General features: G+C 43.2%; 1 protein-coding gene across 3 annotated transcripts in view; it reads left to right on the forward strand.

Annotated features, from left to right (window-relative positions):
- Positions 1-16,945, forward strand: part of LOC127582913 (sorting nexin-11-like) — a 92,041-nt gene that overhangs the window by 5,400 nt on the left and 69,696 nt on the right. For 2 of the 3 annotated variants that reach the window (XM_052038561.1, XM_052038562.1), the window contains exons 2-6: positions 370-518; positions 1,699-1,842; positions 2,592-2,678; positions 4,895-4,995; positions 6,395-6,493. In XM_052038561.1, the coding sequence (XP_051894521.1) occupies positions 1,777-1,842; positions 2,592-2,678; positions 4,895-4,995; positions 6,395-6,493 (353 nt within the window). In that variant the 5' untranslated portion in view covers positions 370-518; positions 1,699-1,776. The remainder of the gene's footprint in view (positions 1-369; positions 519-1,698; positions 1,843-2,591; positions 2,679-4,894; positions 4,996-6,394; positions 6,494-16,945) is intronic. The other variant, XM_052038564.1, reaches the window with a different exon arrangement.

Raw genomic sequence — 16,945 nt, forward strand, 5'->3', positions numbered from 1 at the left:
TGACCTGCCAAGTTCCTCTATCATTTTGTGTGTGTTGCCGCAGATTTCCAGCATCTGCAGAATCTCTTGTGTCTCAGTTTTAAATTTGTGGTATTGTTGAACCAAGAGCAAATGTGTCAAGATTTTACCCCCTACTTCCCACCCTCCTCCCTAGTTTTACTCTGTCTCTTATTGGCAGTGTGATTGTTCGGCATTTTCAGTTGGCTGGGGATCGGTCCAGAGAGGGCTGCATCTTTGCCAACTGATGTTTGGTGGGAGGATCACATTTTATCAGTTTGTTGCACATTGCCTCTGCTCTCTACGTGGACTGCAGCTTGTGAAATAATGAGGTAGCATGAAGTTGTTTTGTTTAATTTTGTTTTTGAACAGAGCTTTAAACTTGCTGCTGGTTGTCATCCTCATTTGGATGAGGAAGCAAGGTGAGAGGTTGGCTGCTGAGACTCTGGATAGGAACCCAGTGACTGGAACGCCAGCTGAAAAGCTAACAGTTGCCTGATTGTTCATTTGGAGACCTGGAGGTGAGCAGAATTGTTCTTTTCAGTCTTGATCACATATGGTGTAAACAGTATTATTATCTTGGTCAAAGAATTATAGAGACTGAAGAGTATTCTCTTAGTTTCCCTTCCACGTTTATCTAGTAAGTGTTATATTTGTCTGTGCAATGGACGTTATTTTTTTTAATGCTTTATTCAGTCAACACTGTGTTCACTATAATGACACTAGGGTTTAAAGAGTTAAATTATGAGTTCTGATGCAGGATTTCCATCTGAAACGTTGACAATTCCTTTCCTCCAACATGCTCCTTGAGCCACTGAGTTGCTCCAGCAGATTGTTTGTCGGTCCAGTTAAGTTATGGGGATGGTTGACAGAAAGTTGCAATTCACGTTACCCCAAGGATCAACTGATCGTGATGTTCAAAATATTAAGTTGATTCAATAGGGTTTATGGAGAGAAAGTTTACTCTGGTGAAGAGCTCGGCTTAATATTAGAGACAGGTTGTTCAAGGGTGAATTCTGGAAGGACATTTTCCCCACACGAACTGCAGTGGAAATTTTGAGCTCTCTCCCAAAATGGTCCTACAGATCACCCTTGGACTAACTGAGTGGTGAGCAATTTCAAGGGATTGAAAGGCCTCCTGCTGGCCCTCCACATTGAGAATCGTCTTCTTTTGTATTTCTAAACCTTTGTAGTAAAACGATTCTGTCAAATCATTGGTGCCTCAATCTACTCTGGTATTCCACAAGTATTAGATGGTGACTGCCAACAGGACAGACTATGCGTATGTGGGCGCTTCGTTACTCTGCCAATCCTGTCCCAAACACTGCATCAGGGAAAAATGCTCTCTTGGCATCCCTGACCTTCTTTCACTTGGCTCAGGGGACCTGAGACTAATCATGATTCAACAGCAGATTGAGTAGAGTTCAGCTGGATAATAGCCCTTCAAAATATTCCCTGTCGGATTCTGACCTACTCTGTGATTGTAGTGCTCTTGGAGATGGGGACAAGAAACTTACAAAAGTATTTTCAATGAGAAGTTACTTTCATGACACCTTACTGTAATTCCTTGTGACATAGAAAGGGACCATTTGGCCTGTCAACTCCATGCCAGGTCACAGAGCAATCCCATTTCCCCCATATCCTATCTCCCTGCACTCCCAACAACCCCACCCAATTGCTCTTTCTTTTATTGCCTTTCAGGTGATTCGTAATTTAAAAATTGTAAAGGGCAACAAGAAGAACTTGTAGAGTTGATGTAACAATTGTTTCTATGTGTCCATGCCCTCCAGATGGTGCCCTGATACTTCAACTGAGAACAAAATGATGAATGATCAGGAGGAAGAGGTGAGAATTCTTCCCTGATATTTTCTTCTCCTCAAGAATGTCTGCCTGCTGACAGCACAAATGACTTTTTCTTTGCTAGTGAACCCAGCTAAGTTCCAGCACACTGCTGGACGATGGGAAGTATGTAGGCTGGAGGTTTTTGTGTTTGGAGGCTGAAGGATGATCTCATGATTGTAATTAAAATTATGTATGGGTTTGGTAGGATAAACATCAAATGAATATTTATACTTGTGGGAGTTCTAAATTGAGAGTTACACTTAAAATAAAAACAAAAATGCTGGAAATACCCAGTATATTTGTGGAGACAAAGTCACTGGGTCAAAATCCTGGCTCTCTCTCCTGAAAAGCATTGTGGATATACCCACACCTCAAAGACTGCAGCACCTACAAGAAGGCAACTTACCACCACCTTCTCAAGGGCAACTAGGGATGGGTAATTAAATACTGGCTCAGTCTGTGAAGTCCACATCCCTTGAATGAATATAAAAGAAAAAAAATCATGTTTCGGATTGATAAATTTTATTTGGAAATGTAAACATAAAGCTGATTTGAAACAAGTTGTCTTCTTACCCAGTCCATCAGGATCAATGATGACTTGCATAATCTTTAGTTTTTTTGGTTCTTATATGGCTGATGTATACAGTTCACAAATGCAGGCAGGAATGAAAAGGCAAAAGCTCACAGCATGTCAGCTTTGAATAGAGCTGCTCTCCTTTATGTACTTAACACTCAAACGTTATGTTTGGTAGGAATTCATCACTGTACGAGTGCAGGATCCACAAATCCAAGATCAGAGTTCTTGGGCCTCCTACGTGGATTATAAAATATTCCTCTATGTAAGTATAGACATCGTTGCTTTCTCGGAAGTGATAAGATGATAAATACAGAATATGGTTTAAATACTCAGGAGGCCAAACAGCATCTATGGAGAGAAACTGAAGAATTTTGATGACCTTTCATCACTTCCTACATCATCAACCTGAACCATTTCTTTCTCCTGCCTGACTTTCTGAGTATATCCACTGTCTTCTACTTCATATTTCTGGTATCTGTAGTTTTTTTTGTTTTTCAATAAAATGATAAACATTAAAGGGAATGGACCATAAGACATAAGAGCAGAATTAGGCCATTTGGCCCATCATGTCTGCTCTATCATTTCATCATAGCTGACTTATTTCCCTCTCAACCCCATTCCCCTGCCTTCTCCCTGTAACCTTTGACACTAATCAAGAACCTATCAACCTCTACTTTAAATATACCCAGTGACTTGGCCTCCACAGCCATCTGTGGCAATGTATTTCACAGATTCACCACCCTCTGGCTAGAGAAATTCCTCTCATCTCTGTTCTAAAAGAACATCCTTTTATTCTGAGGCTGTGCCCTCTGACAGACTCTCCCACTACTGGAAACATCCTCTCCACGTGCACTCTATCCAGGCCTTTCAATATTTGGTAGGTTAAATGAGATCCCCCCTCATTCTTCTAAACTCCAGTGAGTACAGGCCCAGAGCTATCAAATGCTCCTCACACATTAACCCTTTCATCCCTGGGATTATTCTCGTAAACCTCCTCTGGACCCTCTCCAATGCCAGCACATCTTTCCTTAGATATGGGGCCCAAAACTGCTGACAGTACTCCAAATGTGGTCTGACCAATGCCTTATAAAGCCTCGGCATTACATCCTTGCTTTTATATTCTAGTGCTCTTGAAATGAATGCTAACATTGCATTTGCCTTCCTTACTACTGAACTCAACCTGCAAGTTAACCTTTAGAGAATCCTGCACTAGGACTCCCAAGTCCCTTTGAACCTCTGATTTCTGAATTCTCTCCCAGTTTAGAAAATAGTCTACACAATTATTCCTTCTACCAAAGTGCATGACCGTACACTTCCCTACTTCGCTGTATTCCATCTGCCACTTCTTTGCCCATTCTCCCAACCTGTCCAATTCCTTATGCAGACTCCCTGCTTCCTCAACACTACCTGCCCCTCCACCTATCTTTGTATCATCTGCAAACTTGGCCACAAAACCATCAATTCCATCATCCAGCTCATTAACATATAACGTGAGAAGTAGCAGGCCCAACACTAACCCCTGCGGAACACCACTAGTCACCGGCAGCCAACCAGAAAAGACCCCCTTTATTCCCACTCTTTGCCTTATGCCAGTCAGCCAATCTTCTATTCATGGTAGTACCTTTCCTCTAATACCATGGGCTTCTATCTTGTTTAGCAGCCTCGTGTGCGGCACCTTGTCAGAAGCCTTCTGAAAATTCAAATAAACAACATCCATAGACTCTCCTTTGTCTATCCTGCCTGTTACTTCCTCAAAGAATTCCAACAGATTCATCAGGCAAGATATTCTCCATAAGGAAACCATGCTGACTTCGGCCTATTTTATCATTTGCTTCCAAGTACCCTGAAACCTCATCCTTAATAATGGACTAAAATTATAATGGCCTAAAATTATAGGCCGGTTAGCCTGACTTTAGTGGTCTAACCGGCCTATAATTTCCTGTCTTTTACCTCCCTCCCTCCCTCCCTCCCTCCCTCTGAAACCATGGTTTCTTGACCTTGCCCCCAAGGCCAGCGATGTTGAAGTTAATAATCATGACGTATTCCTGGCCAGACCCAGAACAAACCAGTGGTTGGATCAGGAACTTTCTTTCTGGGGCTCAATACTGTCAATGGGCCAGGCAGGGCATTTATCAAAGGTGTTTGGACTTCTGGTGAATGGCGAGTAAACTAAAGGCAACCAGAGGGGGATGTAATGATCTGGAATGTGCTGCCTGAAGGCAGTGCACATGGATTCAGTGGGTACTTCCAAACGGAACCTATACAAATAGTTTCAAGGGAATTGTTTGCAGGACTCTCTGGTTCAGTGAATGGGACTAATTGAATATCCCTCTGAAAGTACAGCATAGCTATAGTGGGACAAATGGCCTGTAATGTAAGAATGGGCTACTAAGTCACCTGCAGGGACAAATTTTGTTGTTTGCATGCAAGTAAACATCGACAAGGTTAACTGACAGGCTCTTTGCTGCACTCTTTCAGACAAACAGTAAGGCGTTTACTGTGAAAACCTCCTGTGTACGAAGGCGGTATCGAGAGTTTGAGTGGCTGAGACGTCGGCTGCAGAAGAATGCTGGACTTGTGTAAGTACAGCTTGGAATATGACTTCTATCCAATGGTGTACAGACGTAGAATTAATGGCACTGATTGTTGCACTGAATTCCGATCCGCTGGAGTCGATGGGAAGAGGCTTCATTACACCTTGTGGTGCCGATGGTGGCTCATTTGGTGGTGTCATGGCATCTTGAATGTTCAACCAAGACGGCAGACAAGTCCTTGGTTTGACCTCCCGTCCGAAACTGGGAGAATCCAACAGTGCAGCACTCAGTACAGTATGGGATTGCCAGCTTGGACATTATGCTCAGGTCTCAGGAGTGCATCTCTAACCCACAGCCTTTGAAGAGAGCCACCAACTGAGCCATGAATTAAATCCATCAGTGCATTTTTTTGTACTTACTCTGGAGACATCCGCAGACTTCAAAAACCCTGCCAAAGCTGAACACGTGGCTTTGCTTAGACTGGGTGCAGACACAGATTGCAGTCCCACTGCTGGACTCATCCACACCCCTGGCCCCAGTCCCCTCCTTCCCAGTCATCCCTCCCCAGTCCCAGACCCTAATAAAGGACAATCAAGGGTGATGAATGGCAGTAGTATTTGGACCACACAAGTGCCTAACAATGATATCTCCATAAGAATAAATTGAACCACCCATTATTGACATTCCATCACCATGTCACTAGCCTTGTGCATTCTGGGGTCCCCATTGACCAGAAACTCAACTGATCAGATACATAAATACAGTGGCTGCAAGAACAGGTCAGATGCTGTGTATTCTGCAGAGAATGACTTGCTTGACTCTCAACGCCTTTCCATCATCTACTAGGCACAAGTCAGGACTGTGCTGGAAAACTCCGTACATGATTGGATGAGTGTGGCTCCAAAAACTCTCAAGAAGCTCAACGTCACGCAGGACAATGTAGCCTGCCTGATTGGTACCCCACTGACCATGCTAAACATTCAGTCCATCCTCCATCATCGCACAGTGGCTGCAGTGTGTATTGTCTACAGAACACACTACAGTTACTCGTCCAGGCTACTATAACAGCACCTCCCAAACCCATGACCTATACACTTTGAAGAGCAAGGACAGCAAATGCAGGGAACACCACCACCCGCAGGTCCTCTTCCAAGTTACACACGATCCTGACTTGAAAATATTTTGGCATTCCTGCATCATTACCAGGTCAAAATCCTGGCAGTATCCACTCAAGGCTATGGGCGCAGCCTCACTAGAAACACCACAGCAGTGAAGGATGTTGCTCACCTTCACCTCCTCAAAAGTAACTAAGGATGGGAACTAAAAGCTGGTCTTGTCGGAGATGAACAATCCTGAAAAATGAAACCAAAGTTCTTCACAGTCCTGGACATGAGTCCCAGATCCTTCCAGTATATGCTAATTTCCCTTTGCTATTGTTTCGTAGATCTCTCCCGGAACTGCCGGGCAAGAAACCATTTCTCCAAGTTAATGACACTGAAGGTATAGAGAGGAGGCGACAGGGTTTGCAGCAATTTCTGCAGAAGTAAGTGCAGTGTGATTGGATTAATGTCATTTACCTGCATTGTTGTGGGTCACAGATGCCGTGTCAATTTTTTGAGAGCACTATGATATTTAAAGCTGGAGTTTTATTTGTTATGGATTACCACAGCCAACTTCCCATCCAAGTTGCTGTCTTTCATTGTCACTGAGTTTAAATCCTGGGACTCCCTCTCTGGCAGTGCTGTGGGTGCACATGACGCAGAAAGAATGCAGCAGTTCAAGAAGGCGGTTCACCTTCTCAAGGGTGACATCATGATGCTGCAGTTAGTGCTGCTGGCTCACATTCCAGCAATTTGATCCTCCTCCTCGGTGCTATCTTTGTGGAGCTTGCACCTTTTCCCTGTGACTATGTGGGCTTCCCCCGGGGTGCTCTGGTTTCCTCCCCACATTCCGCAAATGTGCTGGTTTGTTAATCAGTTACTGTAAACTACCTGGTAACATGGACGGCAAAAAAAAGTATTAAAGGGGAGTTGATGGGCAGGTGTGATGGAATGGGACTGCTCTGCTGAAAGCTGGCATGGATCCAATGGACCAGATGGCCTCCTATGCTGTAGTAAGTAAGCCATTCCTAACAAGCGTTGAACCTGCCGGCAACACCCAAATGGAAAAACAAATTAAAAACTTCAGCTCTGCTTCCATCTGCTTGAAGGGCTGTACTTTGATTCTATTTCCAGTTTTCCTTATATGGTTCGTTTGACTCCACAAAGGTTAAGGTCAACCATGATAATGATAGAGCTGGAATATGTGGGGCCGAATGGCTTTCTGTTTGCTATTTCCCTATGTGATCACTGGCGTAAAAGCACTGGTGCCATTGCTTTTAGTTTTATATCCGATTCAGAAGGGGTTAGAGGTTGACCCTGGAATTTTGTACTGCTGCCACCTTAATTCGTTGAATCAGTGGAAATCTGAGTACCAGGACTTTGAAGACCAGAGGGCCATACCCCAGGAAATTTCAGCAACAAAGTCTTGCGTTTCATTATAAAATTGGCGAATGAAAACCATGAAGGCGATTTTTGTCCATTTTAAAGCATCCATACAGAAGTCCAATACTTCTGCTACAACAACCAACCAATTCCCGGTGTTTTGGTTCTGCCACTGTATTTGAGTTCATTCCAAGTGCCACTCACTCCCTGGGTGAGGAGAAACACCCCTGAAAGTGTTGAAACTGCTTCCTTGTCCTTCTCATGATTTAGAGTATTAGTGACTGTAGCTTCAATTCACAAACTTTGATTTAGTATAAACACAGAGCCAAGCTGAAGTTGGGTGGGCATTCTTAGTCCAATTTAGTTAGTTTGAAGTGATGATGACACAAGTGGCTGCAGATTCTGGAATCTAGAGTGAAAAACAAACTGCTGGACGAACTCAGTGGGTCAGGCAGCATCTGTGGAGGGATATGGATAGTCGACGTTTCGAGTCTCGACCAAAATGTCAACTCTCTGTTTCCCTCCACGGATGCTGCCTGACCTGCTGAGTTTCTCCAGCAGTTTGTTTTTTCAGTTTGAAGTGATTTTTAGCTTAATATATTGGGAAGTTGAATTCCTTGAACCCTGCAGTGAGGAGCTTCTTGCCTGTCATTGACTCTGTTCCCAAATCCTTATGAAGTGGATATTAGCATGAATGGGGAACTGGTGTTAGTGATACTTGGGATTCTCCCTTGACATCTGCTTCAATGGGAATTGGCTACATCGGGAAGTACATTTCATTGGTCCAAAGATGTATGTAGCCTTTGAAGAACCCTGACAATGTCCTATGTTTGCTTTGTTTGAACTGGTTGCTGATTCCAAATACTGCTCTGTTCTTGGGGGATATCACCAGACACTGTCCAACCACCTGCCCAGACCTAGGTTTGAGGTTCATCTCTCCTGCTTTGTTACCGAGGCATTTTTTGACATTCATGAACCCTCCACTCTTGTTTATTGACTACTGGGAGCATGTGCTCAGAGTTGATCTCTATAAGTATTTTGCATTTTTAAGATTGACAGCAGGTCTGCACCGGTAAGTTGATGTGAGTGCGTTTCCATCCATTGTAATTTATTGTTTGGGCCACCCTCTAGTGGCTGAGCCTGGGAACTCTGACACTCAACAAGATGTTGCATTGATTCCAGCATTGACTCTGTTTCTTTTCTGCTTTAAAATAATATAGGATATGAAGATGTCCAAAAGCTTCTACAAATTCTGTTTCAGGCTTTGAGCAATTGTTTAATATTTCCATTTGCCTTTATTGATTCTCTTAAATTAAGTGCTGAGAAGGTGCTCATGTATACCTTTCAACCAGTATACCAGGTGAGAGGGGGAAAGTTTAAAGGAGATGTGTGGGGCAAGTTTTTTCACACAGTAGTGGGTGCCTGGAATAGGCTGTTGGGGTGAGTGGTGGAAGCAGATATGATAGTGGTGTTTAAGAGACTGTTTGTTAGTTACATAAATATACAGGGAATGGAGGGATATGGGTCATGTACAGGCAGAAGAGATTTAGTTTAATTTGGGATTGTATTCGGTTCAGACATTGTGGGCCAAAGAGCCTGTTCCCGTGCTGTACTGTTCTATGTTCTATACAACCTATCTGTGAGGTAAGGCACGGCGGTGCAGCGGTTAGTGTAACACTATTACAGTGCCAGCAACCCGGTTTCAATTTTGGCTTCTGTAAGGAGTTTGTACGTTCTCCCCGTGTCTGTGTGGGTTTTCTCCAGGAGTTCCAGTTTCCTCCCACATTCCAAAGACGTACGGGTTAGGAAGTTGTGGGCATGCTATGTTGGCGCTGGAAGCGTGGTGACAATTGCGGGCTGCCCCCAGAACACTACACAAAAGATGCATTTCACTGTGTGTTTCAATGTATATGTGACTAATAAATAATAGTCATAGAGTGATGCAGCATGGAAATTGGCCATTCAGCCCACCTGTACCACTCTGACTATTAACCACCCATTTACACTAATCCTATATCAATCCCACTTTCTCTTATTCTCCCCCTATGCCCGTCAACTTTTCCCAGACTCTCACTCAGCTACACAGGCGCAATTTGCAAGCCAATTGACCTACCAGTCCGCATGTCTTTGAGGTTTGGGAGGAAACCAGAGCATCTGAAGGAATTTTACGTGGTTACAGGCAGAACGTGTAAACACCATGCAGACAACACTCGGTCAGGATTGAACCCATGTCTCCAGCTCTGTGAGACTATGGCTTTACTAGCTGTGCCACTGTCAGGGACAAATATATAACCATACAATGGAGACACAAGAGACTACAGATGCTGGAATCTGGGTCAACAAACAACCTGCTGGAGGAACTCAGTGGGTCGAGCAGCGTCTGTGGGAGGAAAGGAATTGTCGATGTTTCAGGTTGAAACCCTGCCTGCCTCCCACAGATGCTGCTTGACCCACTGAGCTCCTCAAGCAGATTATTTGTTGCATACAAGTCAGTTTAGGCTGTGACATAGTAGATAGTGTAGGGGTGTTTCAAAGAACAGTAGTGGAGCTCCCCCCTGGTTTTCCAGGTATTGTTTATCCCTTCCCCAACATGTAAAGTCGGTTATCTGGCCATTGTCATATTGATGTTTCTGGAATCTGGCTATATGCAAATTGGCTGCTGAAATTACCTACATTAAAACTGTGACTACACTACTTTTAACAATTACTTAATTGGCTGTAAAGCACCTAGGGATCTCCTATGGTTGTGGGCATAGAAATTCAAGACTGTCTTTGCAAGTCTTTTTTTAAAAGTGTGAATAGAGAGAGAATTCAGCTGGGACTTGTGGCATGTGAAATCCACCTCACGTGATCTGTGGCACTGAATGTAAAAGCTGAACAGCAGAAAACGTGTACTGAATTAAGGGTGGATAGTTTATTGAATTAGGCAATTGGTTGAGTTAGGGTTAGGGTCTTCATTACCAAATGTCTGTACATGTTCTTTCCAACAAATGCTTCTGAATAAGGAGCAACAATCTAGGCTGATTTCCCTTCCCCAACCCCCCTCACCCCACATCCTCCTCTTTCTCACCCTGTGGCCATACAGTGGCCTGCAGAAGTTTGGGCACCCTGGTCAAAATTTCTGTTACTGTGAATAGCTAAGCGAGTAAAAGATGACCTGATTTCCAAAAGGCATAAAGTTAAAGATGACACATTTCTTCAATATTTTAAGCAAGATTACTTTTTTTATTTCCATCTTTTACAGTTTCAAAATAACAAAAAAGGAAAAGGGCCCGAAGCAAAAGTTTGGGCACCCTGCATGGTCAGTACTTAGTAACACCCCCTTTGGCAAGTATCACAGCTTGTAAATGCTTTCTGTAGCCAGCTAAGAGTCTTTCAATTCTTGTTTGGGGGATTTTCACCCATTGTTCCTTGCAAAAGGCTTCTAGTTCTGTGAGATTCTTGGACCGTTTTGCATGCACTGCTCTTTTGACGTCTATCCACAGATTTTCGATGATGTTTAGGTTGGGTGACTGTGAGGGCCATGACAAAACCTTCAGATTGTGCCTCTTGAGGTAGTCCATTGTGGATTTTGAGGTGTGTTTAGGATCGTTATCCTGTTGTACAAAGCCATTCTCTTTTCACCTTCAGCTTTTTTTTTCACAGACGGTATGATGTTTGCTTCCAGAATTTGCTGGTATTTAATTGAATTCATTTGCAACACAACCCCAAAGCATGATCGATCCACCCCCGTGCTTAACAGTTGGAGAGGTGTTCTTTTCATGAAATCCTGCACCCTTCTTGCTCCAAACATACCTTTGCTCTTTGCGGCCAAAAAGTTCTATTTTAACTTCATCAGTCCACAGGACTTATTTCCAAAATGCATCAGGCTTGTTTAGATTTTCCTTTGCAAACTTCTGATACTGAATTTTGTGGTGAGGATGCAGGAAAGTTTGGAGAACATTTCACTGGTAGAGGGAAGAGTGAATTCAATTAAACACCAGCAAATTCTAAGCAAACATCACACCATCTGTAAAAAAGCTCAAGATGAAAAGAGGATGGCTTCTACAACAGGATAACGATTCTAAACATACCTCAAAATCCACAATGGACTATCTCAAGAGGCACACAAGCTGAAGGTTTTGCCATGGCCCTCATAGTCCCATGACCTAAAAATCATTGAAAATCTGTGGATAGACCTCAAAAGAGCAGTGCATGCAAGATGGCCCAAGAATCTCACAGAACTAGAAGCCTTTTGCAAGGAAGAATGGGCGAAAATCCCCCAAACAAGAATTGAAAGACTCTTAGCTGGCTACAGAAAGCGTCTACACGCTGTGATACTTGCCAAAGGGGGTGTTACTAAGTACTGACCATGCAGGGTGCCCAAAATTTTGCATTGGGCCTTTTTCCTTTTTTTGTTATTTTGAAACTGTAGAAGATGAAAATAAAAAAGTAATAAAAAAAATTAAAGAAATGTGTCATCTTTAACTTTATGCCTTTTGGAAATCAGGTCATCTTATACTCGCTTAGCTATTCACAGTAACAGAAATTTTGACCGGGGTGCCCAAACTTCTGCAGGCCACTGTATGTGCACCCTAGCTAACGCAGTATTAGTCAGAGATTGAAGCTGTTTTCTACCTATCCATCAGACATTAGCTCAGTGTGCAGAGTTGAAGCAAACAGTCCTTGTGTGGCGTTGCCAACTCCAGCTGGATTTATTCCTGGAACTTTTATCGGAGTGTTTCTATTTCCAGCATGCTCTCTTTTCAGGCAAACAGGCTTTTATGCTTCCAATATTTTTATATTAATAAACATCAGTAAGCAAAACAAATCTGAAGCAAAACAAATCTAAAACAAACTAAATTTATTGTTTGATTGCTGATGAACTTTCCTCATGGGATGCTTATGGCAGGGTCCTGTCTTTAGTTTCTGGAAACTGCAGCATAGTACTAGAGGACTGGTAATCCTTATTGTGTTAGTTCTGACCTCTTCACTGTCTCCCTCAGGAATACCTTGAAACACTCTATCTTTATTTACTTTGAAGTGTGGTCACCTGTTCTGTAGTCAATGCAGCAATAGTTGGTGAACAGCCAGGATTCTGGGATAAGTCTGTCATTTTTCAAATAATAGGAGTTTGAACAGCGACCAGAACAGAGAAATGAGGATTGGGTTTAAAAACTCGCCTGCAGTCTGGGATCTTCAGCAATGAAGAGTTTCCTCAGCGCTATACGTGGATAATAGTACTCTGCATGGGTGATACCCCAAGAATGTCCTGGGGCAGACTTGAACCCACAGCCATCTGAATCAGTGACAACTATTCTGCCAACAAGAGAGAGACTCAAAAGCAACAGCACAGTAATTTCACAAAGATGAACCATACTGCACGCGGCACTTGGTTATTTTGTACAAGCATTGTGCAGGCAGACTGACTCTGATCTGTATTCCATCACACACAATGGCACAACCCATAGAGCTGTTTCCTCAAAGTGCCAGAGACCCAAGTTCAATCCTGACCTCGAGCGTTGTCTGTGTAGAGTTTGCCTGTTCTCCCTGTGACTTACGTGGGTCTCGTCTTGCTGCTCCGGTTTCTTCCCACATCCCAGAGATGTGGAAACTGGTAGAGTTAATAGGCGACTATAAATTGCTCCTGGCGTGTAGGTGAGTAGTAGAATCTGGGGGGAGTTGATGGGAATGTGGGGAGAATAAAAAAAAATGGGATTAATGTAGGATTGGTGTAAATGGTTGGCTGATGGTTGAGACACATTCAGTGGGCTGAAGATCTGTTTCCATGCTGTACCTCTGACTGTGTAACTATATGGAGTGCAGTGGATGCATTTCTTATGTGAATGGTCCACGTGAAGCTACTTCAGCTGCTACCCCAGTAGTGAAGTGTACCAGCTCTGTACTGTGAACCTGATATCATCGCTCTTTGGCCAAAGGCTGAGAAGGGGAGTGACGTCTGATCACATGGTTTGGGGGTGGAGGTGTGGGCGGTTGGTGTTCCACATTCAATGACACAAAAGAAGCTACTGACAGGACGAGGCAGTTTTCAGAACAACATAGCACAGTACAGCCCTGGACAGGCCATTCGGCCCATGATGTTGTACCAATCTCGATGCCAATTTATACCAAATGTCCTCTTCCTGTGTTTCATCCATATCTCTCCATTCCCTTCATATTCATGTGTCTATCTAAAAGCCTGGGAGAGACAAGAAATTCTGCAGATGCTGGAATCTGCAGCAATGCACAAAAAGTGCTGGAGGAACTCAGCAGGTCTTAGTTTGTAAGGCATGACCTGCCCCGTATGAAGCCATGCTGACTGTTCCTAAGCAGCCCATGTCTTTCCAAATACACATAAATCCTATCCCTTGGTATCCTCTCCAATAGTTTCCCTACCACTGATGTGAGGCTCACTGGCCTATAATTACCTGGTTTATCCATGTTTCCCTTCTTGAACGAAGGCACAATATTTGCTACTCTCCAATCCTTTGAGACCTTGCATGTTAAATAAACAGAATGGGAAGACAGGAAATGGTAAAGATGGAACCACAAGATACTGGACCTTGGTCTGTAACATTCAGCCACATTGGAAATTGTTTATTTTTTTTAAACCAAAGTAGAAAATCTGTGTGTTTAGCAATTGTGTGGAATCTGCAAAATTAACTGCAACAACCGATTGTGGCTTGATAATTACCATAGCCATCAATTGTAAAATAAAAGCTGCAAGTACTGGAAATTAGGGATGGCAAAAGAAGTACTGGAAGTTGACGTCAAATCTAAAGAGAGTAAATAGTTCAGGGGAAGATCTTTCTTCAGCATCTATTTTGGAAAACCACTAATTTTAAATTTTCATGGAATGATGAAATACATGTCCTAGGACATCCTGTTAAACAATGTTGGAATGCTTATAATTATAATCTTTATCCAGCTCCCCACACCCACCCCCCCCCCCCCCCCCCCCCCCCCCCAGCTCAGTGGACCCGACAAAGTCTTCCAGTTGTGTATGAAAGACCTGGAAATCTAATTATTTCTTTCCATACAAAGGCAGCCAGTAAATTCTCTAACTGGCTGCCAGTGCTGCTGCCTTTTGTGTCAAATTCTCACAGGAAAGACAAAATGGCACAAGGGTTGAGGATGTGGCTTTTATCGTTACAGAATCACTTCATGATTACAGCACTGAAAGAGGAATCTATGTAGGAGGAATCCAGCCGGAGCCGCTCACCCAGCCTTCCCCACACAGTCCTGCAAATTCTTTCCTTTCTAGTACTTATCCAGCTCTCTTCTGAACCCTACAATTGAATCTGCTTCCAGTATGCACTCTTCGAGAAAGTCTGTCAACCAATCTTCAAGCCATGCAGGCATATTGCTCCCAATCCTGTGTGCTTTTATCTTACACACCTCTTACATGAGACTTTATGAAAGGCCTTCTAAAAATCCAAATACATCACATACATTGGTTCTCCCTTATTTTATGAATTACATCCTCAATCTCCATGAAGTTTGTCAGACATGATTTCCCTTTTGTAAATCTATGTTGACTTTGTCTAAACATGTTATTACATACTTCATGATAGAATCTAGCATTTATTTTCCTTACTACTAATGTTGTTATCCAGTCTGTATCTCCCTGTTTTCTCTCTTTTTCATGAATATGGGAATTATATTAATCTTTCAATCTGCTGGAATGAGCCAACAGATTGAACAATAAATATGACCCCCATTTTGGAAGATGGCAACCAAAGCATCCACCACTCCAATGGCAACCTCTTTCTTGACTCTTGACCTCACAATCTACCTCGTTATGGCTTTTTACACTGTCTGCCTACATTACACTTTCTCTGTAACTGTAACACTTTATCCTGCATTCTGTTATTGTTTTCCCTTGTACTACCTCGATGTACTGTTGTAATGAAATGATGTATGGATGACATGCAAAACAGAATTTTTCATTGTATCTCAGTATATGTGACAATAATAAACCGATTCCAATTCAGTACTGTGGGATGAAGATAGGTCCTGGGATTTATCAGGTTTTAGTCCCATTAATTTCTCTAGCACTATTTCTTAACTAATATTAATTTCCTTCATTTCCTCTTTATCTTACTTAGACTCTTGTTCCCCCAACCATGCCTCTTTTTCTTCCCTTTCCTAGCCTCTCTACCTTTTCTCTCCGTACCTTTGCCCCATCCCCTGGTGGATCTGCTCTCCCCTCCTCCCCCACACCTGCCTTTCACTGTCTCTCACCTGCATCTACCTATCACCACCCTGTGCCCACCCCACCTCCCCTCTTTTGTCCACCTATCACTGCTCTGCTTTTCCCTCCAATACATTGGGCTTCCCCTTTTCCTATCTTCAGTCCTGAAGAAGGGTCCTGACCCAAAACGTTGACCGCCTGCTTTTCTCTATGGATGCTGCCTGGCCTGCTGAGTTCCTCCAGCATCATCGTGTTTTTCATCTAGATTCCAGTATCTGCAGTCCCTTGTTTCTCTCGCTCTCTCTCTCGCTCTCTCTCTCGCTCGCTCTCTCTCTCTCGCTCTCGCCATCCTAAATCTGTGTGCTTTCCCACTCACCCTCTGCCCATGGGAATAGTTAGCCCTTGTTTGCTCTATCAAAGCCCCTGATGATTCTGAGCACCTTGATTAAATATTCCCTTAAATTCTGCAGCTTTAAGATAAACAGTTTCACTTCCTCTGGTTCCTTCGTTAAGTGAAGCTCTTTGTAGCTAATTCTGTTTATAGTGCAGTACAGGAGTAAGTGGGGAAAGGAAAACAAGCTTGTATTTAAAACCTGGACCTTTGGTGAATCAGATTACAATGACCCATGGGATATCCTGGCCAGACTGATATGAATCCTATCTGTAGTGGGTAGCATCAATATAAACAACTTCATCCTTATCTTCCATTCCAGGCAACAAACTCAACCAGAAGATTTAAGCACTTATTGGATAATAAGTAATCTGTGAAACATTGTCAGTTACTGTAGGGAGACAACAGCCTCCAGGAGGATGCCTTTACCCATAGTGCATTAGCTGTAGCAGAGCACACCGCGCCTGCTTGTGGATCTGTGTCAGTTCACGTCTATGGTTTTGAAAGTCTTTGTGCTATCCCTTCTCCCCATCCCTTCCTAAAATGAGATTCATAGCATCATAGATGATTGAATCATGGAAGGGCTACTGCACAGAAGGAGGCCACTTGGCTTATTGTGTCTGTGCTGGCTCTCAACCAGAGCAATTCGCTAGTTCCCTTCACCACCACCACCCCCCCCCAACCGCCTCTTCTCTGTCGTGTTACAAATTTTTCCTCACGGTGTATTTATCCAATTCCTTCTTAAACCTTCCCCCACCACATCAGCAGGCAGCTTATTTCCAGATTCAAACCACACCCTATGTAAAATAAAGTTTTCCTCATGCCTATTCCCACTATTAATTCTCTTCCCCTTTATTTTATGACTATAACTCTAGTCTTTGACCTCTCCACCAATGGGAGCAGCCTCACACTGCCCATTCTGTCCAGACACCTCGTTATTCTTTTTAT

This window comes from Pristis pectinata, chromosome 25 (assembly GCF_009764475.1).
Source record: "Pristis pectinata isolate sPriPec2 chromosome 25, sPriPec2.1.pri, whole genome shotgun sequence".
NCBI classification, from domain to species: Eukaryota; Metazoa; Chordata; class Chondrichthyes; order Rhinopristiformes; family Pristidae; genus Pristis; species Pristis pectinata.